General features: G+C 33.3%; 4 protein-coding genes across 6 annotated transcripts; all 4 read left to right on the forward strand.

Moving 5' to 3' along the window:
• Positions 1–5,129: 5,129 nt before the first annotated feature.
• Positions 5,130–7,233, forward strand: LOC130635297 (uncharacterized). Its single transcript, XM_057444686.1, has 2 exons — positions 5,130–5,364; positions 6,135–7,233. Exons 1-2 carry the CDS (start codon positions 5,202–5,204, stop codon positions 6,716–6,718), a joined length of 747 nt encoding a protein of 248 aa, XP_057300669.1. The 5' UTR covers positions 5,130–5,201; the 3' UTR covers positions 6,719–7,233.
• Positions 7,234–7,794: 561 nt separating this feature from the next.
• LOC130635281 (uncharacterized) lies at positions 7,795–13,261 on the forward strand. Its single transcript, XM_057444685.1, has 5 exons — positions 7,795–7,912; positions 10,534–10,597; positions 12,009–12,065; positions 12,149–12,244; positions 12,452–13,261. Exons 1-5 carry the CDS (start codon positions 7,880–7,882, stop codon positions 13,036–13,038), a joined length of 837 nt encoding a protein of 278 aa, XP_057300668.1. The 5' UTR covers positions 7,795–7,879; the 3' UTR covers positions 13,039–13,261.
• Positions 13,262–13,831: 570 nt separating this feature from the next.
• Positions 13,832–19,893, forward strand: LOC130635255 (uncharacterized). 2 transcript variants are annotated; one of them, XM_057444684.1, is made up of 5 exons: positions 13,832–14,754; positions 14,904–14,964; positions 15,558–15,701; positions 18,602–19,049; positions 19,555–19,893. In XM_057444684.1, exons 1-5 carry the CDS (start codon positions 14,680–14,682, stop codon positions 19,580–19,582), a joined length of 756 nt encoding a protein of 251 aa, XP_057300667.1. In that variant the 5' UTR covers positions 13,832–14,679; the 3' UTR covers positions 19,583–19,893. The 2 variants fall into 2 exon arrangements, with proteins under 2 accessions (XP_057300667.1, XP_057300666.1); XM_057444683.1 differs by lacking the exon at positions 19,555–19,893 and having other exon boundaries at positions 18,602–19,519.
• A 168-nt stretch (positions 19,894–20,061) lies between these two features.
• Positions 20,062–21,783, forward strand: LOC130635313 (uncharacterized). 2 transcript variants are annotated; one of them, XM_057444688.1, is made up of 4 exons: positions 20,333–20,408; positions 20,483–20,540; positions 20,659–20,813; positions 20,949–21,783. In XM_057444688.1, the coding sequence occupies exons 3-4, from the start codon at positions 20,669–20,671 to the stop codon at positions 21,518–21,520; spliced, it is 717 nt and encodes a 238-aa protein (XP_057300671.1). In that variant the 5' UTR covers positions 20,333–20,408; positions 20,483–20,540; positions 20,659–20,668; the 3' UTR covers positions 21,521–21,783. The 2 variants fall into 2 exon arrangements, with proteins under 2 accessions (XP_057300670.1, XP_057300671.1); XM_057444687.1 differs by lacking the exon at positions 20,483–20,540 and having other exon boundaries at positions 20,062–20,408.
• Positions 21,784–23,511: the final 1,728 nt, after the last annotated feature.

Raw genomic sequence — 23,511 nt, forward strand, 5'->3', positions numbered from 1 at the left:
AGAAGCTGGAAAGGTTTGGGAAATTCCTCAAATACTTGGCAGATAAGGCAGGTGCTGCATTACCTGGTATTATGGGTACTATAGTCTCGTTCCTTCTTAGGGTAGCTGCCAAAGTTATCGAATACGCGGCCAAACATCTCTATCTGACCATCGCTGTTGCCGTTGGGTCTGTCGTAGTCTACATAAAAAAGACCTAATATTAGCTATTTTGTAAGCCAGATGTAGGCAATAATGAGTCCTACCCTTGTCGTGATGAACACTGTTTTTGTATCCTCGTGTTGTTGTGGGATTTGTTAAGGGGATGGTATAGGAGGCGTAGCATGCTTAGGGGTGTAATATGCCTAGGGCGTATGGCATGTATAGTGGTTGTAGTATGCTTTGGAGGTGTAATATGCCTATGGGGTGTAGTATGCTTTGAAGGTGTAGTATGCTTGAAGAGTGCGGCTGCCACATGTTTGACAATAGGCTTGTTATTTACATCAAGCTAGACCCCCACATTTCGCAGGTGCGATCAGGATATTATTATTGTACGCAGCAATTTTGCCTATACGCAAGTTCATGTCTGAGGGCAACATGTACACGCTGGGTATAACGGCAAAATTCGCCGGTGTCCGAGCATACTGCAGTACGTTTTGAAACTACATTCTCTTACCTCTGCACCATACTTTCAAATTTTTGTAATAAGATTTGCCTTGCTATGTAGTTGTCTGCACCGGATCCAAGTAGAGATGCTTTGGCCCCTGCTTGTGATCCCGGTAACAAGACCACATACCCTTCCGATGTAAGGCCTTGGCTTGTTGGCATGATAAATCACCGTTGATTTGTGGCCACCATGAACCGTTTGTTAGGGAGAAAATTACCGCCTTAAATTTGTACCAAACGTTAGGATCTGCACCGCATTCGCGACATACCTGCGCGTTTCTGAAGGTGGAATAGGGGTTTTTGTACTGGTAAAAGCTATCTTGAAATGGCATGGGTATCTTCATTTTTGCTAATATACGACGCATGTGGTAGTACACGTGGAACTTAAAGATTGAGTTGACAAGGGATACGGAACCCGTCATGTGCTGTGCGAATATGCCTAAGGCTGTAGTTGCGCAGTAGGTGGCAAAATTCACCTTGATATTCCAATAGACCAAGGCCTGTCCTGTCCACCCCAGTTGAGTGGGGTCATCAAGATAGGTTGTTGGGACCTTGATAGCATACTTTGTAAACTCGGGAAAGGCCATGGAACTATGGGATTTGTAGATACGTAGAGGCTCTGATGTTCCAAGTTGGTTACACCAAGAGGCCATTTTCTCCTGTTGGACTAGAACTTTGCTTTGGAGCTGTACGAGTACATGTTGATTTCCTTTCTTACGAGAAAACAATGAGGCAACTATATATCACCGATATTGAAAAACCTACTATATTTGAGGACTATTTCGGACAAGATACGAGGATAGCTTTAAAATCGATAAGTATTCGACCCATATGGCTGAACATTGACAGCAACAGCGAGTTTACCATACGTAAAATAGGGCCTGATCAGAGAGTGACTCGGATTGAGATCCTGAATGGTCTGTACAAGAATGATGACTTAAGCGGCTATCGTCAACAGTAACGCAGAGAATAAAATAAAACTGTTTGTCTTGAAAAATGGACTCTGCAGGCTCCGTGTCAGTGGCGGGTACTCCGTGGTAATTAACAGACCCCTGCAAGAGCCTCTGGGTCTACCCTACGGTCCCGCGAAAAAGTACTATATAAGGGTGATTTTGATTCATATTACAAAGCCGACATCTGTGTTCGACTACGCCTTGTTTGTCCCCAGTTGGATGAAGAAGACTGCCTGCTGGATAGTAAAAAGTCTAAAATTCTGCCTTTACTCCCCACCAAGGAGATAAACGCTTGGGAGACATGCCCACTTGGAGTTTTGAGACTCCTATCTATCTACCTTTAAAAGGCTCTACGATTCGTTTGGAGTTCATGTTGACAGACGAATATCACCATGAAAAAAACGTTTCTTTCTACTGGCATCACGATGCATATTCTCATAGAATAAAATAAATGACGTAGCTATGCTGTACCCAAATTTACCTAGTGCACCTGCACAAAGCGCCGACATGCCGGAGGAAAGCAAGACTCAAAAAAATTGAGGAAATAGAACAGTATCTGCGAGATAAGATAAAGGAGCGGGAGTGGCTTGCCAAGAAGTTTAAAATGCATGGCACTTAGGTACGCTTCTTTGATCATAGGCTGCTGAGTATTAGCATCATTACCTCGGGCGCTGGGATCGGGGCGTTAACTACAGGTTTGGGTGCTCCTCTCTGCATTGCCATGGGCAGTATCACAATAGCTGTAGGTATAGGGCAAGCCGGTCTTAGAAACGCTCCAAGAAGGCTTGGTGTGTGCTGTTGGCTGAAAGTAAATTGAATTCCATTATCGATCTCATATCAAAGGCTGTGTAAAATGGGGTGATTGACAAATACGAGTATCGTCTGATATCTCGAGAGAAGGAAAAGTATATGCTTTTGAAGGAACAGATGAGGCAACGGTTTAACCGTATTGTTGACTCCATGAATGCACAGGAACGTCCTCAGCTGGTTGCCAAGGGAAGACAAGAGGGAAAGATGAAATTTAAAAAAAACTTCAATCTGTACAGTATGCAAGCGCTACATAGAGCCTCCACGTGTTTACGAGCCTTAATTTTATACACATTTTATAGGTCTTGTAGGCCTATAAAATATATGTGGTACTACGAGGTTCTGTGTATGATACCCCCCGATGTACCGATCCTTACCTCCATTGGCAGGAATAGGATCTGACACTGTTATATAGTCCATATATATAGTTGATATTATTGATGTCCGTAAAGGTAGCAGCAAATGAGTAGAATAATTTAGGTTTGACAGGCTCATTCCCAAATTGTAGCATCTTTATTGAAAATCGAATGACTTCAGAGGATTGCATCTCGTTGTACACACACAGAACTACCCCAATTATGTATAATATATTCCTGGTCACAGTACCAGCACAACATTTTACCCTTTACCACATACCTTCGTCCACAGGTACATCTATCATACGCATCGAGTACCCCTTTACAGTCCTTACATTGTTCCATTTATTTACAGTTATAAACATCATCCTCTAGGTCTTGAATCCTTCGCTCATTCTCCTTATCCTTCTCTGATTCTTGTACTAATGCTAAGGCCATTAATGGTAATGATTACTGCATTTCCAAATATATTGAATTTTGATTTACAATTTATGCACATTTATTATACTAGTATTTTTATTTCATCTTATAACACTGTTATTCCTCTTTAAATTAAAATTCATGTATAATTAATTAGTTCTGCCGAATATATTATATATATAATATTAATAAAGAGAAACGTTAATAACAACAAAAATGGCGCATTATGTACAAATTTTAAACGATCTTCATTATGCTACACAGCACTGGCTTTCACTTTCGATATCATTTTTTTTTTCACTTTAAAATTTTCACCCATGCTTGGTGAACAATGCAGCCATGTGTGCGGAATTTCTGCTGACTCAGCAAGTTTAGTGTTAAGTTAAAATGTATTATTTTTACGAAATAGTAAAAAAAAAAAAAAAAAAAATGAAATAAAAAAAACACTGAGTAAATATTTCAACTATTTGGACAACTAAAAAGGGTTATTACCACCTTAACCCCATTTGGTATGGGCTTTGTTGACCCTTGTAAGTATGGGGGGGGGGGCATGACCCTTGTAAGTATGGGGGAGGCATTAAGTGCCATGTCATCACAGGAAGTACAAGTACAATGGTTGAAAAAAATATGTCTTTCTTGAATATTCTTGATTTTTTATATTTTTAAAAACTATTTACAATAAAAACTATTTGCAAGTCATTAAAAAGGTAATATAAGAATTTAAGATATTATTAGGAACAATAACAGGTGGTATAAAGTCAAAGGATTTCTCTAAGGAGAAAATGGAAATCGATCAGAATTCAAATCTTCAAGAATTTTTTTTGAAAAATCTATATTTGAGAACCATAGTGTTAGTAGCTGTCATGGAATAAAACTTGGTATATCTGTTAGCACTTACATCAGTAGCTACTCAATACAGACAATTAGGATTGACATGGGACAAAATGACCATGACGTTATCATATGACAATAGAAATGGAGAAATAGGAAATTACAAATATTCTGGTCTGTAAATTACCCATTATGCATGTCAATATTCTATGATGTCTTTTGGTCACTATCACATACATAATCCCATATTCATACAACTGGTTAGTTTAGAAATCATTTATTTTTAGAACTACAATAAAAAAGTTGAAATGACCACCTGTCAAAAAGGACAAAGTGCCATTGACAGGACAATTTTTGGAAATATTTTTTTTTATTTTCCGGAAGTCCAATAAAAGTTAGGATTAGTCACAAAATTTTAGGTAATTTCAATTTAAAATGTTATTAGACTTTGAAAATGCCGCGGGCACTTTATGCCCCCCCCCCCCATACCAAATAGGGTTAACATCAAAGGCCTGCAAAAGTATATATTTTGATAGTTATTCCAGTATTAAAATATCGAATCCCTAGATAGACGAATCCGATAACATTTTGCGATCGAAAGTTTTTTAAAAAAACCAGCGATTTTTTTTTTTTTTTTTTTTGAGAAAACTTTTGCAAGGAATAATGAAATTAATTTTGGGGGATTATTTTGTCAATTATGTGGGTCCAGAAACAGTGGCCATTTTCGCAAAATTAAGTTCTGCATAAATTAATCTTGTAGGATTTTATCCAGCATAATTTTATCCTTGTAGGGCAGGGAGAGACCAAGCGATTTATTGTCAGTGAAACCTAATAACATTGAAAATTAGTCTAAAAATAGCCGTGAAAAAATAGTCTTCGCAGATGAGCCGTTTTGTTTATATGCTGCCATTTTTACGTGGTGACATAAGACGACACATTGTACTTATATAGATATGCTATGTCCTTATTTGGGCATGTTATCATTATCGTATGTGTTCTGGTTTTTCCCGAAATCGAAACTACGAAACTAGGGAAAAAAAGACTTCTGAATTTCTGATAAAAACCTTTTTATGCTGCCTGGTATTGTTTAGAAAAAGAAAGGTTACTTCCCAAATAAAGAGTAATCTCTCTTTATATATGTGAATTTTAAAATGAAGGTTTATTCTGTTTTTAGCTTGATAACTACATTACAATGTCAGCTTCGTATGGTTTACCTGGTGGGTCGGATTTGATACAACTTAACTGGAACAGCAATTGGGGCAATGACAAGTCTAATGGAAGAAAACCTGCCAAAAGTAATTCAACCAAAGGTTCAAAAATTCTATCACCACCAAAAAAGGATCTTACAATAGAAGGTTGGCTGTTTGTTTTTTCGTATGTCTCACGTGTTATAAGTTAGTGACATCACAAGTTTTAAATAAAGTCTACCCTGACTATTTTTCCCAGGGACGATCCCTCCTAGCTTAAGGTGCTTTTAAAGTTTTTTAACATTAATTTGTGATAACTAACTAGCTACAGTAGAACTTTCGCTCTATTTCCCTCTAGAACATCACGAACTGTGCGATAAATACTCCTGGCTAAACTAGGATCATTTGGTCAGTCGGTAGAGCTCTAGACTCATGTTCCTGAGGTTGTGGGTTCTATCCCCACATTTAAGGTTGTTGTCTTATTAGGCCAAAGTTTAATAAAACTTACTTTAGCTCAAATAGAAGCTTCTTATGCAGATATTTGTCAAAGAGTTAAAAATATGAGGCTAAAGTGAAAAAACACTTTTACAACTTTTTTTTTTTTACAACAAACACAATTACAACTATCCATCATAAGGAATAATGGACAGAAACCTTAATGAAGAAGATGTAAAGAACAAACAAGTTTTTTCCACAGGGGCAACGTAATGTTTTGATTTTGAGTTAAAAACAATAGACGTGTGTACGTTCTAAGAAGCAAAAGTATAATCTACAGACTTTAAAAAAAAGGGCCTTGTTTTCAAAAAAACTATAAATATATGTCTAGCCATTTAGCCCAACATGAATCTGCATTTGTACATGTGTGCTTATCTTTCCACAACTTTTTATGCTATACCTTTTTATCATCTGCATGTACACTTACTTATACATATTTTTAGATTTAAGCCACTCTTTCATTTGTGGTGTATTGGCACCGATTCTTGATAGAAAAAGCAACAATAATAATAATGTGTTGGGTTTGGCTAGAATAATGGAATTCAAGGAGGATACTATTGTGTATTTGGAAAACTGTTTTTATGGTGATGGTAGTCCAGCTACAGATTTTTTGGCAAGGTTTGTTGCTGAGAAGCCAGATGTTACGATATCTGAGTTAAGGCGCTGTTTAAGTCACAAGGGCTTACCAAAAGAAGCGATTGATGCAATAGCTTCATATGATGATTTAGAGATAATTGATGATATACTGCCATTACATCTAGATGATTTAGCCTCAAAGTTGACAACACGTGGAAGAACAAATTGTGACTGGGAGTATGTGGCTTTATGGTTTGGTTACCAGGAGCAAATTTCATTACTGAAAGCATCAGTTCCAAGAAGTGTTGAAAGTGCTACGGTTGAATTAATAAGTTTAATAAAAACACAACGACCAGGCATGAAAGTGAAGTCAATGATCGCGTCTTTGGAATTAATATGTAATGATGAAGCTGCAAACGCCCTTAAATCTCAATTAAACAAAAAGGTGTAATCTCATTGTATGTACATTGATATTTAAGCTCACTTAACTCAACATTATGTATATTGTGATATTTTTTTCAACCAATATGGAAAATCTTGTTAATTTTTATATTTTGTACGTTTCTCAAATAAAACTGCATTTTCTGAACAAATTAATACGCCTACATATTTGTTTTGCATGTATGTGGTGAACGTACTACTTTTCGATGTTTAATCACTGCACTGTCTAAACAAGTTCAAAAATGTATGGCAGGTGATATAAGTTCTTGAAAAAAAAGTGTTTTTTTTTGACATTATATATACATCTTTAGTGTATTATATAAATGTGTTTATAATTATATTTATGTAATTCTAATTGTTACAACAACAAAATTTTTTGAGTTGTGAACAGCACTCTGCAAGGCTTTACATTATATGATTATGTATCATTATATCAAAATATTGCTGTAAAACTAAATGTAAGGTAAAATATTATATAATGGATATACATAAAGGTCGAAAAAAAGAATGTATATAAAATGCTTACCATTTTGTTTTTACTTTTCCGTGAAGTAGTCTAAAGTAACAATATCAATTTATCTCACATGGGAATCAATGTTCTCTTTCTTATTTACAGTAAAAAAGAACCAAAGTATATAAAAAAAGATAAAATTAAATAGATAAAAAAAGACTTTGTGATAAAATATAAACTTATTCTATTTTTTCAGACTGCTTGCCCAGTTTAGATTATTGTAACCTTGGGAGAGTGATTTATTGCTTAGGTGTTATTTTCTTACTTATAGGCCTGCTATCTTGCAATCTTGTCAATAAAGTAATTCCAAAATTGTTTTACAGTGTCCAGCATGAGATTTTAGAGCAGATGAGGTTTTAAATGTTTTGCATGTGCAATTAAGCAGCTCACTCAAGCTCGAGGATGGAGGTGTGTGAGTGAGATTGCATGCACTAGAATGACAAGTATATATTGATTTTACTTTCTTTAAGAAGTATAAATTTGAAGAAAAAAAAACATCTATTGCACATTTGGGTCAACAAACTGTCTGTTTACATAATTTTTTGGGGTGCGGTAATATTTCAATTTTCTACAGCATTAATCTGATTATGATATATTATTTTTAGAGAAAGTTCAACACATTTAAAAAATACAACATATAAAGAAACTTTATAGATCACAATGCCACACATGTTAGATACACCTTTTGGTCAAGTAAGTATATATGTTGCATTTTTAAGACAATCTGTCTGTTTTGAATATATATAGAGTCTAAACACGAAAGTAATATTGTCAGAAAATTTCAAATTTCTACCATTGATTTGTAGACGTAAATGAAAGATTGCCAAAAAAAAAACTTTCTATTCTAACTTTCTTTGGTTGCAATGTAGTTGTTGCATGGATTTTTAAAAAATGAAGATTTTAACATATAACATGTTCAATAAGAATTTATATGACAATCATCGAAATAAATATGGTGACAATGGCCATGATTCTTGGTACAATTTACCAAGTTTGCTTTCTTGTGTTATGGTGGTTTTTGGAAAAATATTTTTCGCCTTTATATCAAATTGGATATTTTATTTTGAAGTTGTAAAACATATGGGAATTAATGATAACATTTATGATCACTACAGTTGATTCTAATACTATTGTTGATTCAATAGAGAAATTATATTCTGTAACTTTTTCTCTCACTTTCTGTTTCCAAGACCTGAACAGTTTAATAATTTTTGTGTCAATTGTTATTGTTATTTTTCTTGAAATGCTTTCAGGATTGATAAGTTAATCCGAAAGAAAAAAAAAATTCTAATTAAGTTCATGAATAATAATGACATGTTTGAATGAACATCAAAAATTATAATCTGTGGGGACGGGGAATATATTCTATAAATTTGAAGATCTCAAATAATTTAAAGGATGTTTAAAATGTATTGTTTCTGACACTGAAGTGGCTTTATCCTGTATACATATTTAGAATAATAATGATGATGATGATAATGGATTTTTGTTAGGCCTTGTAAATTCTTGTGTTAAATTTCTCTTTTTTTTCAGTTCACATTAATATTTATATTGGTAGTCAAGAAACTCGTTACTAGCAACAGCACTATCAGATTCTTTGCAACTATCGTAAAAAAGCATAATGAAACTCTATTGATGTTAGAGGACAACACTGCCAATAGCGCAGGAATGATGGTTTACACATGTGGCTTATTAATTGCTAATATTTTCAGAAAAAACACAGTATTAGAAAGACAAATGTATTTCATTTATATAATGACTTTGTGATATTAATATAAAGGGATATTTGGCGAATAGGGGGGTGAGGATTCTGGGCAAGCAAAAATACACAAAACTCTTGGCACGTGTACCCAATTTAATAACATTCTCCTGACACCTATCCTATTTTCATAGATCGTATTTGTTTTCAACAACTACCTGTTGTTACCTTCTCGCAATTTTTTTACAACTGTTCGTTGTTTTCCTTTCTCTCCCTTTTTTACAACTGTTCATTTGTTGTTTTTTTTGCTCTATTTTTTACAACTGTTCGTTGTTTTCTTTTCTCTCTCTTTTTTATAACTTTTCGTTGTTTCCTTTCTCTCTTTTTTATTACAACTTTTGTTGTTTCCTTTATCTCTCTTTTTTACAACTTTGTTTCTTCCTTTCTCTCTCTTTTCTCAACTCTCGTTGTTTCATTTCTCTCTTTTTTTACAACTTGTATTTGTTTCCTTTCTCTTTTTTTAAAACTACTCGTGTAAAATTGCCCTTATCTCATGAGTACGCACGCGCGCACCACAAAACGAAGGCTGATGAAGGCAGCTTAGCATATTCACTCTTTTAGTTAACAACTACCCGTTGTACCTTTCCTTTCCTTTAACTGTCTTATTGTTTATTTGCGCTATGTTCTAATTTCACCTGAGCGTAACACACTGTATCCTTACTGGGGTACACGCATGATGACACACCATAAAAAGTAGACTCACAAATGCCGCCCAACATAAACACACACAAAAAAAATTCAAAATAAATCCATAGAGATTGTGGTAGGCCCATTGCTTCCACCACTGGACAAAAACCTTGTTGATTCATAAAGCCAGATTGAATCAATGCAAGGAAACCGTGTAGCTAAAACAATTGGACAGTATGTCAGATGAAGATTCATGCCCATGCTGACCCACTTGATGAAGTTACCATTATACCAATAGACATTAACAATCCAGTAGTGATCAGGTCGAAATTAGAAAAAGAAAAGAAATTAGTGTTAAAAATGTAATGGGTGGGTGTGTGGGTGGGGAAATCTTTAGTTGGATTTTCAAGACAATCTTGTCAGCTTAGGTCAGAGGCCAATGTGATCTGAAATTCTTAATTTATATGCCATTGGTAACAGAGACCTGGCAGAGTGGCCTGGCTAATTGAGGCAATACCCAATGTGGGTAAACAAAACAACATGCCTCGATTTTGAAGCTCAATATAGTGTTTTCATATCCCAGTTCACCCAACCAGCTAGCAACCCAACTGGAAACTGCAATTAACATGAGCTAAACTATGTTTAGCTCCATTTAAAACTGTCTCATGCAAGTAGCGCCACCCTTTATCACGTGACTCTCAAAAACTATATGTAAATATTTAAGAATTTTTATAAGCACCAAGTTATTCAGGAAGATAAAACACTCATTTTAAGCTAAAGGTTTTTTTTTGACCTCAATTCTCCTTTTAGGTTTTTAAGATAGACTTGTTGAATGCCAACACCAATCTTAAGGGCTGAAGAATATAGAACGTATGCATCCACCATAACATTCTTTCCTCTTATTATCTTTGAATTTAAAATTATTTAGATGCAACAACTCACTATAAATGACGAAAGAGATTCAGGACCTGCTGAAGGACATATTGTTCAAGGTGATATTCATTTTATTTTTTTAGTCTTAGTTGCTATGTTGGCCCATCCTTGAATTGACTTCATTCCTTTTTTCTAAAGATACTAAGTGCAGATACCAAGTAATGTAAAAACAGCAAAATAACTTTTAGTTCCACATCTTTTCTAATGCCTTTATTCGAATAGTATATATTTCTCTGATAGCTACAATCTTGCCCAAAATTATGTCTCCAATTTGACATTGGCTGCAGGAGCACCACTTTTGCAGACACTTATTCCATGTAAACAGTGCGCAAACAGCACAAGTCACATATCCTACAATGTACAAAGTACAAAACAACAAATTTGCAAGAAAGGTCTTGTGGATGTCAGCAAAAAAATTAAAAATCTATACCATAAATTCTATACTAAAAGTACATACATTCATGAAAATGCAAATTCCAAAAGCATGTCTTTTGGATTTGCTGTATATTATACCACCAGGAACAGGTCGACTTTGTGGCATCTCAATTTAAACTTCAGGTCATGTTTATTTTTAAGTTCTTTCATTGTCATGTTATAACATAGCTTTGCAAACAAGTTGTGTTTGTTACCTTATTTTCTCACTGTTTTACTGTTGTGGAAGTGTCAAAACCTGATTACTTTAATAAGTTGTTTTTAACTTGTTTGGCTTGCATGTGATTTATTCTCTTCTTTAAAACACAAAACACAAATTATGTACACACAGACAAAAGATGTTGTAAACTGCATCACAAGTTAGGCCTTGTTTGGAGTGATCAATAAAGCCATAAAGAAGTTGTCATTGGGGCGTGATTGGAAAAGGAAAAACACATTTTAACAATTACAAAAATATGCATTTGTGTAATCCCTAAAATGTCTTTTTTCTTTTTGTTCTCGTCATGTTGCATTTATGAATAAGTCGTAAAATATAAGTTAACAAGCCTATTTAATTCTACATTGAAATTGTTATTGGCAGGGGAAGAATTTTATCGGTGAATTTCTAAAATGGCTGGGAAATTGTTATACTTTTTCAGCTTTTTAAGTTAATAAAACCTTTTACTCTGCATATATTAGTCATGCCCCATTCCAAAGTGACCTAAAAATTATTGTCCGTTCGTCTGTGGGTACGTCCATACGTTACAGCTTTTTTCTGGCGTTCCATTTCGTAAGATTTTAGTTAGGCGTGCAATGAATCGCACACCTCAATAATTCCGCGTGTGCGGTGCGCATGCGATCTTAAAAAATTAAAATTTCGTGATACCCCCTAAGGTCATTTTATTATGACACCCACCCACCCCCACCGCCTATTTTAAGAAATTTTCTCTGGAGTACCCAACCCCCACCCCCTGCTTATTCGACCCCCCTCCCTTACAATTAAGCACAAAAGAGTGTGCACAATGTGAATTCAATGTTCTAATTACTCCATTTTGTTAGATACTAATACGCATGGCGAGGGTTATACTGATATGGTGAGAAATCATAAAAAGGAAGGTAAATACAGGTTGTTTCATAATATACTAACAAGTACTTACTTAAATGGTTTCTTTAAATTAGATCCAGGTTATCATTTATAGGGACTGAAAGTTGTGATAATACTTTGCCGAAGGAAAATATGAAAGAAGAAAAGGTACAGGGAAAAAATGATCATGTTAAATCACTGCCAATTTCGAGTAAGTGCCTATTACAACGATAAAAAAGGATAATTGGTTAACCAGACCAGCTTGCCTCATGCCCTCTGTATCTACTGTGAACCCTGACAAGTAAATAATAGCCTTTTGTTACCTAGTCTTTTTAATGAAATGTTTATGATATCTCTCACTAAACTGGTCAATTGATTTACTTTACTCTAGCTTGGTATTCTATGTTTTTGTTTTTAGGTCTTAATTCACAATTGAAGATAGCTGCAATATTAGACATCAAAGGTCGAAGCGATGTCATGACGGTAGCAAAGTATTTGAATTTAAGTTCTCTTGAAATTAAAGATCTTGAGTCGCATAATTCTGGTGGTGGTCGACCAGCTTTATCGTTTTTTGAAACACTAAAAATAAAAAAGTTTGAGGAGTACATGATAAAACTTAAGACCTGTTTTAAAGAAAATAAAATGGTAAAAGCTGGTAGAATCATCTCGCATTATAATGATTTGGATGCGTTAGATGATTTAACACCTCTTGATATTGACAAACTTGCTAATGTTACTACTGTTTGTAATGAAACTACTGCTCCTGATTGGAAATGTGTTGCAGAATTTTTCGAAATGGCAGATGAAATACCTGCGTTTAAATCAAAGATATCAATTGCTAATAGTTACAGTCCAACATTAGCATTGTTTCAGCTAATTGCAACAAAATATTTTAAGGAAATTAATATTGGAATTTTTTATGAAAGTGTTAAGAATGCTGGAAATCAAATTGCTGCAAAAGAGATTGAAGACCAGATTAGCATAATTGCCCAGAGACTGGTTTAAGAAGAATGTTTGTAGTAATTCTTTGCACCAGAATTTTAAACTTCTTTCTGAAGACTGCGGTATTTCCAACCATGTGTCCTAGATTAGAGGCATTCTTTCTTGTTGTCCATAATATACACACAACGTCACAACAAATCAAATTATAATTTTTTTATTTAAACTAGCTATATATAGATGTATTTAAATTTAAAAGTTCGACTTTAAATAAAGAAAATTAACCTTTTTATCTGCTTGGGATAGTGGTGTAACCTTTGGTAGTTTACAGCATAACATGTCATAAGTAAAAAAATAAAAAAAAGATGTTTGAAACAACTAAATTTGCATAAGTGTATACGTTATAGCAAATAAATATATACCAAAAAGTTGGAGCTTCATTGTAAGAAGACGACTATGCAGATTTTATGTGTTTGTTTACATGCATGTATAGTTGTGATTCATAGTTCATTTATAACAAGGACCGAACTCTTTAAAACTTATACAAATGGAAGATAAATTTGTTTAGACAAACTTAGGAGAATTGTATATTTGAACTTACTTTCATCATACCATATTTTTAGTCGATGTATTTATTAGGCATAGTTTACTTAAACCAGTTATTTTTATAAGTTTATTTCATACTTTTATAATATGCTAATATATTGAGGAATTTTTTAAGCTGTTTTATATCACAGGCGACACAACTGTTTAACTTATTTTCTAGTAGTGCAGGTAGATTCACTGTAATGTTTTACTTACTAAATCGTTATTCATTATTACAAACGTAACGCAGATGGTTTATCAGCTTAAATTTGAAATGTCTATTTTTTCTAATGTTTTCTAACGAATTTTCCAGGTGTTGATAGCAGAAAAATATTATGAAGTTTTTGTTTAAATAGTCCATCTTAGAAACTCTTCTTTATAATATTGGCGAGGGTTAAATTAAAGAAATATTGTTATATACAAGGCCAAAAACTTAACTCTTAGCTAAAATATTTTTGGGGTTGATGAAAATATTGCCAAACGATTTTGTATTAGAATACTGTTGACGTGACAGATATTTTGTCACACAAATAAAGTATAAGTGGTTAGTAATTTAAAAAACTTGAATAAACTACATCAAGGGAATTTATTTGTATTAAATCTAGGAATGTGCTTTGTAAGAACCAATTCTATGTAGGTAAGTTATGAAAAATTGACTGACCACTCTGATTTTTTGAAAAGGTGGAATTCGGCAATAAGTAATACTCTACTTTTATTAAAAACGTTTTCAAAATGTCTGTGCAGCCTCCAAAAAACATAGAGAAATGAGAAAATTGTCAAAAAATTTAGTTTCTCAGGAAAATGTGAGAGATACCAACAAAACAAGAAATTAGTATTGTGTGGACTCCTGGTTTGAACCCCATTTATGGACTTTCCTTCGACTAAGGAGCGCCTGAAAGACAAGCTGCATTAGATTTGTAATGTTGATAATGGCACCAGAAATTTAATTAACTCATGCATTTCTTCTTTAATTACTTTAATCTCTTGTTGTTTTTGTTGTTTTGTTTTTGTGCGTTTATTTTTTCATATTAATTTTCACATTATTTTCATATTTTATATTTTCGTCCTAATACAATAATATCGATTGTCAATATGTCATTTTTTTAATAGATAAAAAAAAATATGTCAGGAACCATAACGCTAACACAAAGACAACCAGACCCATCAGAGAATGAGGAATATAAAAAAATTAACGAGGTATACGGTTATTAATGTCGTTCTTAGTTAAAAAAGTTACATAGTCTCTAAAATCTGATTTAACTAAAGATGGTAAATCAAGTAGTAGTGTTGTGCATGTTTACAATGTGGTTGGCAGTGTGCCATGATGGTTGTAAATTCTTATTTAGGTGACTGGAACAGCAGTCAGAAGTCGTCGAAATGGTTGTCAAGATACTGACGATTTAGCAGGTTTACAATTTATCCAATTAAATTTCATTCGTTTTATCCTACTCTATTCATTAAATTCTACTCCATTTGTTAGATTTTACTCCATTTGCTTGGTTCGGGCCTGTTTGTTAAATTTTTCTCCATTTATTGAAGCCTACTCCATTTGTTGCATTTTACTTCACTCAGTAAAATCAGCTTTTTCATTGCATTCTAGTCCTTTTGTTGGATTCTACTCCATTTATTGGATTATAGATTTTCCTTTTTTCAGTAGTTTTTACAGACTTTAAAAAACAAAAACAAAATCTAAAAATAAGAACGTTTTATTAAAAGTCTAGGGAAAGTCAGGGAAAAATATACTAATAAGTTTTAGTTTTATCAATTGCCAAACTTTAAAAGGCGAAAGTTTGTGTGTCTGTGGTGTTGCTAGAATTATATTCTGCATATTTAAAGTGTTCTCATGTTAAGTCCACATGAGAAAAGCTGAGGGATTTTATTTCATGAAGTTTGTCTGTGCCCTGAAAAACATATCAAGATACGGGTAATTAAATTGACTGATCCCGTTCTTTCTAAATTGTAAAATGTGGATTGTAAATATTTTTATATTTACTTCATAGAAGTGGACGGAGGAAAAAAGGTTTATGTTGATGGTCAGGAGGATCAGGGTAGTCCTTGTAATGGACAATGTGATATAGCAAATTTAACAGAAAAATTTAGCAGCATAAGTCTTACCAAAGACGAGGAGAAGAAAACTGTTGATTGTAAGTATTGTTGATACTTTGTGGTAAACTGTCGCGAGTTTCTCTCTATTTATACTACTAGTCGTTAGCCCGTGAAAAATCCACGGGTTAGCCCGTCCTTTTTATACCACATTGCGTGCTTCTCGCTATTGCGCAGCTAAGCTACCATTTTGCGTGACAGACAGACATACGTATACAGGTATTATAATATAGATGTTTAAGTGCTTTTGTATACGAGACTTACGAAAAAAACCGCTTCATTGAAATCCACATATCGTTTACACTTTTTTAAAAGAATGATAAAAATCAGGGCATCAATTTTTAGGCTTTGAAATTATTTCTATACAAATTTATTGCATATGTTTATGAAGTAAACTTGTAAGAAGAATTTGAGTGTCAGGTTTTATGTTGATGTTGTATTGGTTTAAATATGTATTCAAAAAAAAAAAGCTTAATAGTAAAAGTTATTTTATTCTCCTTTTCAATAAAAAATCAGCCTTAAGCTTAGATTTTCTTAATTTTTAGTAAATCCCTTGTATTATTTTGAAGCAAACTCTTATGAAAAAGTGTGGTGTAAGTTAATTAAAAAGGAAAAATATAGTTGATAATTTCCGTGAAATTGACATAGACTGGCAAAATTTGCGAAAATTATTCCCCTAAAGATAGGTAAGTGCACTCAATGAGGGCAACAAAATTTTAGTATTTGTTAGCTTAAAAATCACGCTTAAAAATCACGCACACACAAAAAAATAAAGAAAATATCTCTTATAATGATACGGAGAGTGTCTGTGTGTCTGTGTGTCCGTAACAAGCAAAGTGGATGTGTTTATTTTCCTTTGATGTAGCCGAAATTTCCTTTGAAGTTTCCGAAGGTTTACTTTGTTTACATCACGCGATCAAAATGGATCAACTTTCTTTACAAAAATGGTGTTCCCCGACACCAAAAAAAACAACAAAAAGAGAACGGTCCCCTTGTCTTGAAAGAAGTGAAAAGAGCATATTTAAAAATAAAAAAATTCAAGTGAAGTAGTAGAAATGTTAAGTTGGAAGTGAGAAGTGGAGCTAGAAGTAAAGAAAGTTAGAAGTAGAAAATAAAGGTTAGAGTTTGAAGTCGATTTGAAATCACAGATAGTAAGAACTTTGATATTTTTAGACGTTTGGTTTTTATGTTGCTGGAGCAAGCAGGCTCCCCTTTTTCAGCAAAAGCCACCCGCCTAAAAGCCTCTTAAAGTAGCCATATTTGTTTACATTTTGTTGCATAATTAATGTGTGCCCTGGCGCGTAACTAATGTATTTGTCCAAAAATTCAAAATGCTACATAAAGCCTTTAGCTGACTAACAAACGGAAAACTTTGGTTTGTTGAACTGTAATGTTATTATTTTTACTTTACTATTGTTTCTCTTTATATGCGTTTTACTAAGCATAAATAGCTAGCTTTAGTTTCAACTAAATGTTCACAGTTTAAGTATATTTAACTGAGGGTGTCTTAGCTACTATTAGCTAGCTAATGTTATCCTCTAGATCCTACTCTTCCCACCCCCCATCATGGCTAGCTCTAACCTATGACTTATGTTCTTATTCCTCTTTTTTAATTTTATATAGCTAGCTACCTTAGTTTCCAAACTTTTCTTCTTTTATGAGCACGAATTATGATGGTAATAAGCTAGCTAGCTAACTGCAAAATCTTGAACTTGAAGTTTTGCAGGATAGTAGGATGTATTTTTTAAGAGTATAATTATTTTCACATTTCCTGTAAACTTCACACCCAAGCAATATGACAAGTGGAATAAATTTTTTCAGAATTTAAAGTGTGTGTGTTAAGTTATTTTTTATTTTTATGTTTCTGACATCCAGTTATACTTTTGTCAGCCCACATCTAAAATGCCAGGTAATTTACAGGGGGTTGTAGACATTTGATTGGCAATTTACGTGGGTTTGTGACTTTATTTTAATTTATGAGAGGACGGTATGGTTGTTCGTGTTTTTGTATATGTTGCGAACTGCTGTTTTTTAAAATTTTTGTCTAAACTTTTGTGGAAAAAAGAACACATGCAGTATATATACTGAAAGAACAAATTCACGTTTTTGTTAAGAACTTTAAAATTGTAGTAATAACTGTGTTTGGTGACACTGAAAAAATTACTAATTGTTCTGACTAAAACTTTTTTGTTTTTTATATTGTATGATGAAATGCCTGATTTTTCTATAATTTGATGTGTTCCGTAACCTTCATGTGTAAGATTTATGGGCAATGGCAATATAGAACATGCTACATGAACTGATTTTAGTTGATTTGGATATGCTCCTCAAAAACCAATCTGTTTTCCTTTTTGTGTAACTTTGGTGGACAGACCGTATATATTCCAAAAATAATATCTTTGTTCATTCAAAATTTACTCCTTATTCTTTTTTGACATTTACGTTTAAAATGGTTGGTATAAGTCACTACACATAACCATACTAAGAAAAATTTTGTGTTCTCTACCGATTATAATTTTTACATTTTGTGTATATTTTTTGGGAACAGGATAGTGTATAACCGAATAAATGATTTTCCAGATAAAAATTTGATGTTTTTGACACTTTTGATTAAAATATTAAAGGATTTCAATGTAATCAAACGTAATCACTTTATAAGATGTTAATGTTTGCGATGTGTCATTTCTGACTTTATTATTGTTGTTGGTGTTGTACGTGGTTCTATACATTATTTTGATCAGCGAAACTACATTTCGCGAATTTTATTTGTATGCACTGCTGACGTTAACAAAATCTACAAAACAACCTAATCTTCTGCCTGAGTGGATTTTTCCACGGGCCTTATCGACTAGTTGTTAAATAACTATGCAGCAAAAAGTCCACGCCATTTGTTTTTTCTTTTGTTCAAAAACTTTTAACAAAACATTGTCTTTTCTTTCAGCTTTAAAATTGTCCAAACTTGTGAACATAATGAACAAATCGCCTTACAAATCTGGCATTATACAAGTTGCTTGTCAGTTTTCGTTGTCAAAGGAAGAAATGGTTAATTTATCTTTAAATGCTGCTGGTGGTGGTAAACCTGCTTTGACATTTCTTAATGAACTATCAGTACAAAAATCTTCTGAAAGCATATATAGATTGATAACCTGTTGTAAAGAGGTGCCTGCCTTAACAGGAGCTGTTACAGTACTGGAGAGTTTAGACCCTAGTATAAAAACAATTGGAGACTTATTGCCAATGCATTTGGATGATTTAGCTGATAAACTTCAACGAGAGGGAAGCTCAAAACTTCCTGATTATAAATATATTGCTGAAGAATTCAATATGCAAGAGCACATTCCAATGTACGAAGCAAGTGTCCGCACAGAGAATAGTTACTGCCCTACCAGGTATCTAATACAGGTTCTAGCGGTAAGACTGCACACTGTTGGAGAGTTTTTAACGGCTTTGAAGAAAGTGAAAAATGTTAAAGCGTATAACGAAGTTCTCGAACAGATAGAAAAAAGAAGGAAAAAGTGATAATTCCACTTTTACGTCTTTCAATTTTTTTTTGTGAATATAGCGATAATTTTTAGTATTTTTGTTCAATTATATATAGAACCACAAGTAGGACTTCTCCTACATTTTTTCCATCTGAAGTAAGCATTTAATCAAATTAGCTATAGGCGAAATTTTTATGAAAATTTGTTCTAATAGTAGATAAATTTTCAATAGTTGAATGCTTCGGGAATTTAATTGTAATTTATTTAAAGGAAGCTTAATAAATTAATAAAATAAATCCGGCAAATTTATTTTTCTTCGCAAAAAGTTTGTTTAATATAACATTCGCAAAAATAAAACCTGCAAATGTATTATCTGGGAACTCAATTTAAAAGCGGGAACTATTGTGTTTAGAACAAGGGGTTGCAGACAAACCAACTAACTACGTGCAGGCATATGTTAGCAAATCTTAGCGAAGCACACATATAGCTTATCTGGAAGGCATTTGTAGATGAAGGTTTATCATTGCACATCCCTGTGTGATTATTCTCCACTAAGCCAAGCATAAAGTAGCTCTGCTTTGAAGTCATTATCAAAGATCTGATCAGGATGAAACATTCTCAGTGGAGAACAAACACACTGCCATTATACGCGGCCATCTACGTAGTTAATTTAATTTTTTTAGATATAACACGCTTTTTTCTAGTACTGTAGTCTAAATATATTAAAAATATTGTTTGTAATTCACACTTATTTTGGCAGGTTTTTTTGAAACAGAAATCAGTTATGTCCCAACGTTAAAACTAATTTTTTAAAAATGTTCTAATTCACAAAATTTTCTAACACATCTGATGAGGGAACTGTTGTGTGAGGTAAAGATGTGAGCAAAAAAACAGCACATAATGCTGAAATTGAGCCTTGAATCTCTCTTTGTAGACAGACAATCTGTTCATAACTTGCAGCAAATAGACAAAGACAGGACACAGTCTGATCTGACGATTGCAATACTTTCGTTATATATATTTCGTTAAGCCTCTATCTGTGTTTATTTTTGTGACATTCTTTTAGTGATAAACGTTTAATAATTCCTGAATTATCTATCAAGAGGACTTTGACCACAAAACTTTGTTTTTAACTCCTACTGCTTCCTTTGTTTACAGCTGTAAGCTTTGTGAAGGTGGAATCCTGTATATAGAATTTGTTTTTTAGTATAAATATATAGATACATCGTACCAAGATGTTTAATGATTTAAATGATTAAGATGAAGGTGAGTCTTTTCGTTTTGTTTGTTTACTGTTTTAGTTCCATTGTTTACTATGTTTTATTTCTTTCATTTTTTAGTTTGTTGTCTTGCGTCTTTGGTGTTGTGAAATCAATTTCAATAGCAATCTGTAGACTTGTATGATTTTATCATAAACTGATATTAATACAGTTTTAATTCACTCCTTTTGAGTATTTTTTACTTTAAAAATAAACCCTTATTTATCCTTAAATTTTTCATCCATTATATATATTAGGTACTAGGTGATGTCTTTTAATTATGGACTACCGGGAAGTTCCAAGCTAGCTCAACCAGTATGGAATCTTAAAGAATCTAACATTAATGATGGCGGAGGTGAAACTGGTGACTGTGCATGCAAGCATCCGGCCAGAAGTAATTTTACAGTTGAAGGTCAGTTACTGTCTGTCTGTCTGTCTGTCTGTCTGTCTGTCTGTCTGTCTGTCTGTCTGTCTGTCTGTCTGTCTGTCTGTCTGTCTGTCTGTCTGTCTGTCTGTCTGTCAGAATGAAGCATTTCGCCTTTTTTAGATTTATCATACAGTTTCATCTGCTCTGAGTTAGCACCAATCCTGGACCAAAATACAACTTGTAACGTTTTAGTCCTATCAAGAGCAATGAAATTTCAAAAAGATTCCATTGCATACCTTGAAAAATGTTTTTATCGTGATGGTGCATGGGCAAGTGATTTCTTGGCAACCTTAGTTGCTGAAAAGCCAGATGTTACCATATATGCTCTAAAACAGTGTTTGAATCAAGAGGGCGTACCAAAAGAAGCAGTTGACACAATAGCTTCGTATGATAACGTAAATATAATTGACGACATATTGCCATTACATTTGGATGAGTTAGCCTCAAAGCTGACAACACGAGAAAGTACCGAGTTGGGTTGGGAATTCGTGGCAAAGTCGTTCGGCTATGAGGAACAAATTCATTCATTTAAGTCTTTACAATTGAATTTTGAAAGTCCCACAATGGAATTAATAAACTTAATAAAAACGCAAAGACCTGGAATGAGAGTTGTTGAGGTGATTCGCCTTTTGAAGCTAATCAATAACAACGATGCTGTCAAAGCCTTGGAAGCGCAGTTACCTAAAATATAACAGCAGTCACCGTAGAGTTAGAAAAAACCATCACGCTACACGTTTTCTTTTTTAAAGCAACTCCAATGTTCATTTCAGCCTCAAGTTGCTAAGTAGTTGCTGACAGGGGAAGTCATGAAAGTAGCTATGCATACGAATTATGAGGAGAATAGCGAGGAAGTGCGGGACGGTATTACATATAATTAAGACTTTTTGAACAACTGCTGGACAATTTTGTTTTTATTATGTTAAGGAGTATTTTGAATGCATTGTTTTGTCTTAAATTTCATTTGTTTGTCTATTCCCTCTGTTTCTCAATAATCTTTTCTGTCAGTGTAAGGGGTTGCTAAAAGGTTGCTTACTTTTTGGTCCAAATTTGAGACTAAGACCTAAGCAACTCAGTTAGTTATTAAAAAAAAATCATGCATAAATTGATGGATTGAGAAAAGTTAGTTTTAACTGACCCTACAATTTTTTGTTGTGAGAATTAGAAACGAATTTGTAACATGAATTTAGAATAACATCTCAGATAATGAATATTACTTCAGTTTCATTAAATGGTACATGTTTTTTTTTCATTAGCATATGAATTTTTGAAATCAGGCTCGGGTATGCTTAGCATTAATTACAAAAGATGCTCAAATTATACTAGGAATATGCTTATTTCCGTTACTGTTTCAAACCCAATAACCAAAATAAAGAACAAAGTTTCACATTTTTAACTGTTGCAGCAAAACAAGGGCTCACAGTTATGCTTGTAATATGCTTATTTTTTAGCTAACTCTGAGCCTAAATATGCTTATAAACGTTATGCTTATAAAAGAAAAAACATGTATTGCATTATACTGTATAGTGTGAAAAGTTGTTTAACAATCAATCCCCTTTAATGCAAATCCTCATAATTAATTTTCTGCAATAATTTATTTCCTTATGTTGTTTCTTTATTAACCAACTTTATTTTTATTTGAGTAAATTTATTTAGCATTTAAATAGTCTACAGTATCCTTTATAGAGTTCACCTTTAGGAAACATTAATAATAACTTTTTTTCCTTCTATTTCAATTATAATATCAATATATATATACAACATTAATACAATCGAAATGAGTCTTGAACTTTTAAGAATTATAAATTATAAATTTTTTTGGATATTTTAGAGGAGAAACGATACGTCATGGCAAATGCTTTACAGGCTGGAGGATAGTTTATTATCTCTTAATGTGAAGCAAAGAAGTATATATACATGCTTTTTCTTTAAAGTTAGTGTCTGCTAAAAAAATAAAATTTAAGTAATAAACAACAACATAGTGGAAAACGAAACGAAAACCTGTTTTTAAAGTTCGCCAGCTTTGTCTTGTGTCAAGCCCGTGTTGAAACACAGCGCTAATTTTCAAAAAGGCCAATAGAAACACTACTCCCCCAGATTCTTGTGGATGCTTTCAAAACTTATTCCCTAGCATTATTTTTAATTGGCTTTTTATGACCGAAATGATCAGAATATATGAAAACATTGTTTGGACGATTTTTCCCGCTGATTGCCCTAACCCAATCAGTTCTCACGAGTAGGAAGCGAGAAAAAACTTTTGTCTTTGTTCTTTTTGCTGTTATTCCTTGGTCCAAGGTTATTCTCACAACCAACGGCAGCACACCAAGACATTGTAAAATGACGAAATTTCTGATTCGATAAACACTGTATAGAAAATCTCCTGCGAAAATTTTGCCTTAAGGCCTATTCGCACGATCGATTTTAAAACAAGAACGAAGAAAACTGTTTAACTTAGAAGAAAACTTTTTAACTCACACTCTGCTCAATTGAACACGTGTTTATTTCTGCAAATACAACTTTATTAATTTATACAATTTTATGCATTATATTATTTAAATCTTTATAAGTTAAACTGCATAATTATGAGTGGAAATAATCGTTCTAAAAAACGATCTTCGAACAAACAGGAAGATAAATCTATCCTTAAGGAAGTAAGTTTTACGTCTGAGCAAGTTCAAGTTATGCT

The sequence above is a fragment of the Hydractinia symbiolongicarpus genome, chromosome 1 (assembly GCF_029227915.1).
Source record: "Hydractinia symbiolongicarpus strain clone_291-10 chromosome 1, HSymV2.1, whole genome shotgun sequence".
Taxonomy (NCBI): domain Eukaryota; kingdom Metazoa; phylum Cnidaria; class Hydrozoa; order Anthoathecata; family Hydractiniidae; genus Hydractinia; species Hydractinia symbiolongicarpus.

What these genes read in the sequence shown, in the direction of transcription:
- LOC130635297 (XM_057444686.1), top strand. Translation starts at nt 5,202, where the DNA reads ATGTCAGCTTCGTATGGTTTACCTGGTGGGTCGGATTTGATACAACTT. An exon ending in AAAGGATCTTACAATAGAAG is followed by an intron (nt 5,365 to 6,134) that starts GTTGGCTGTTTG and finishes ACATATTTTTAG; the next exon opens with ATTTAAGCCACTCTTTCATT.
- LOC130635281 (XM_057444685.1), top strand. Translation starts at nt 7,880, where the DNA reads ATGCCACACATGTTAGATACACCTTTTGGTCAA. An exon ending in TAGATACACCTTTTGGTCAA is followed by an intron (nt 7,913 to 10,533) that starts GTAAGTATATAT and finishes AAAATTATTTAG; the next exon opens with ATGCAACAACTCACTATAAA. An exon ending in TGAAGGACATATTGTTCAAG is followed by an intron (nt 10,598 to 12,008) that starts GTGATATTCATT and finishes CCATTTTGTTAG; the next exon opens with ATACTAATACGCATGGCGAG.
- LOC130635255 (XM_057444683.1), top strand. Translation starts at nt 14,680, where the DNA reads ATGTCAGGAACCATAACGCTAACACAAAGACAACCAGACCCATCAGAG. An exon ending in AATATAAAAAAATTAACGAG is followed by an intron (nt 14,755 to 14,903) that starts GTATACGGTTAT and finishes ATTCTTATTTAG; the next exon opens with GTGACTGGAACAGCAGTCAG. An exon ending in AGATACTGACGATTTAGCAG is followed by an intron (nt 14,965 to 15,557) that starts GTTTACAATTTA and finishes TTTACTTCATAG; the next exon opens with AAGTGGACGGAGGAAAAAAG.
- LOC130635313 (XM_057444687.1), top strand. Translation starts at nt 20,669, where the DNA reads ATGTCTTTTAATTATGGACTACCGGGAAGTTCCAAGCTAGCTCAACCA. An exon ending in AAGTAATTTTACAGTTGAAG is followed by an intron (nt 20,814 to 20,948) that starts GTCAGTTACTGT and finishes CGCCTTTTTTAG; the next exon opens with ATTTATCATACAGTTTCATC.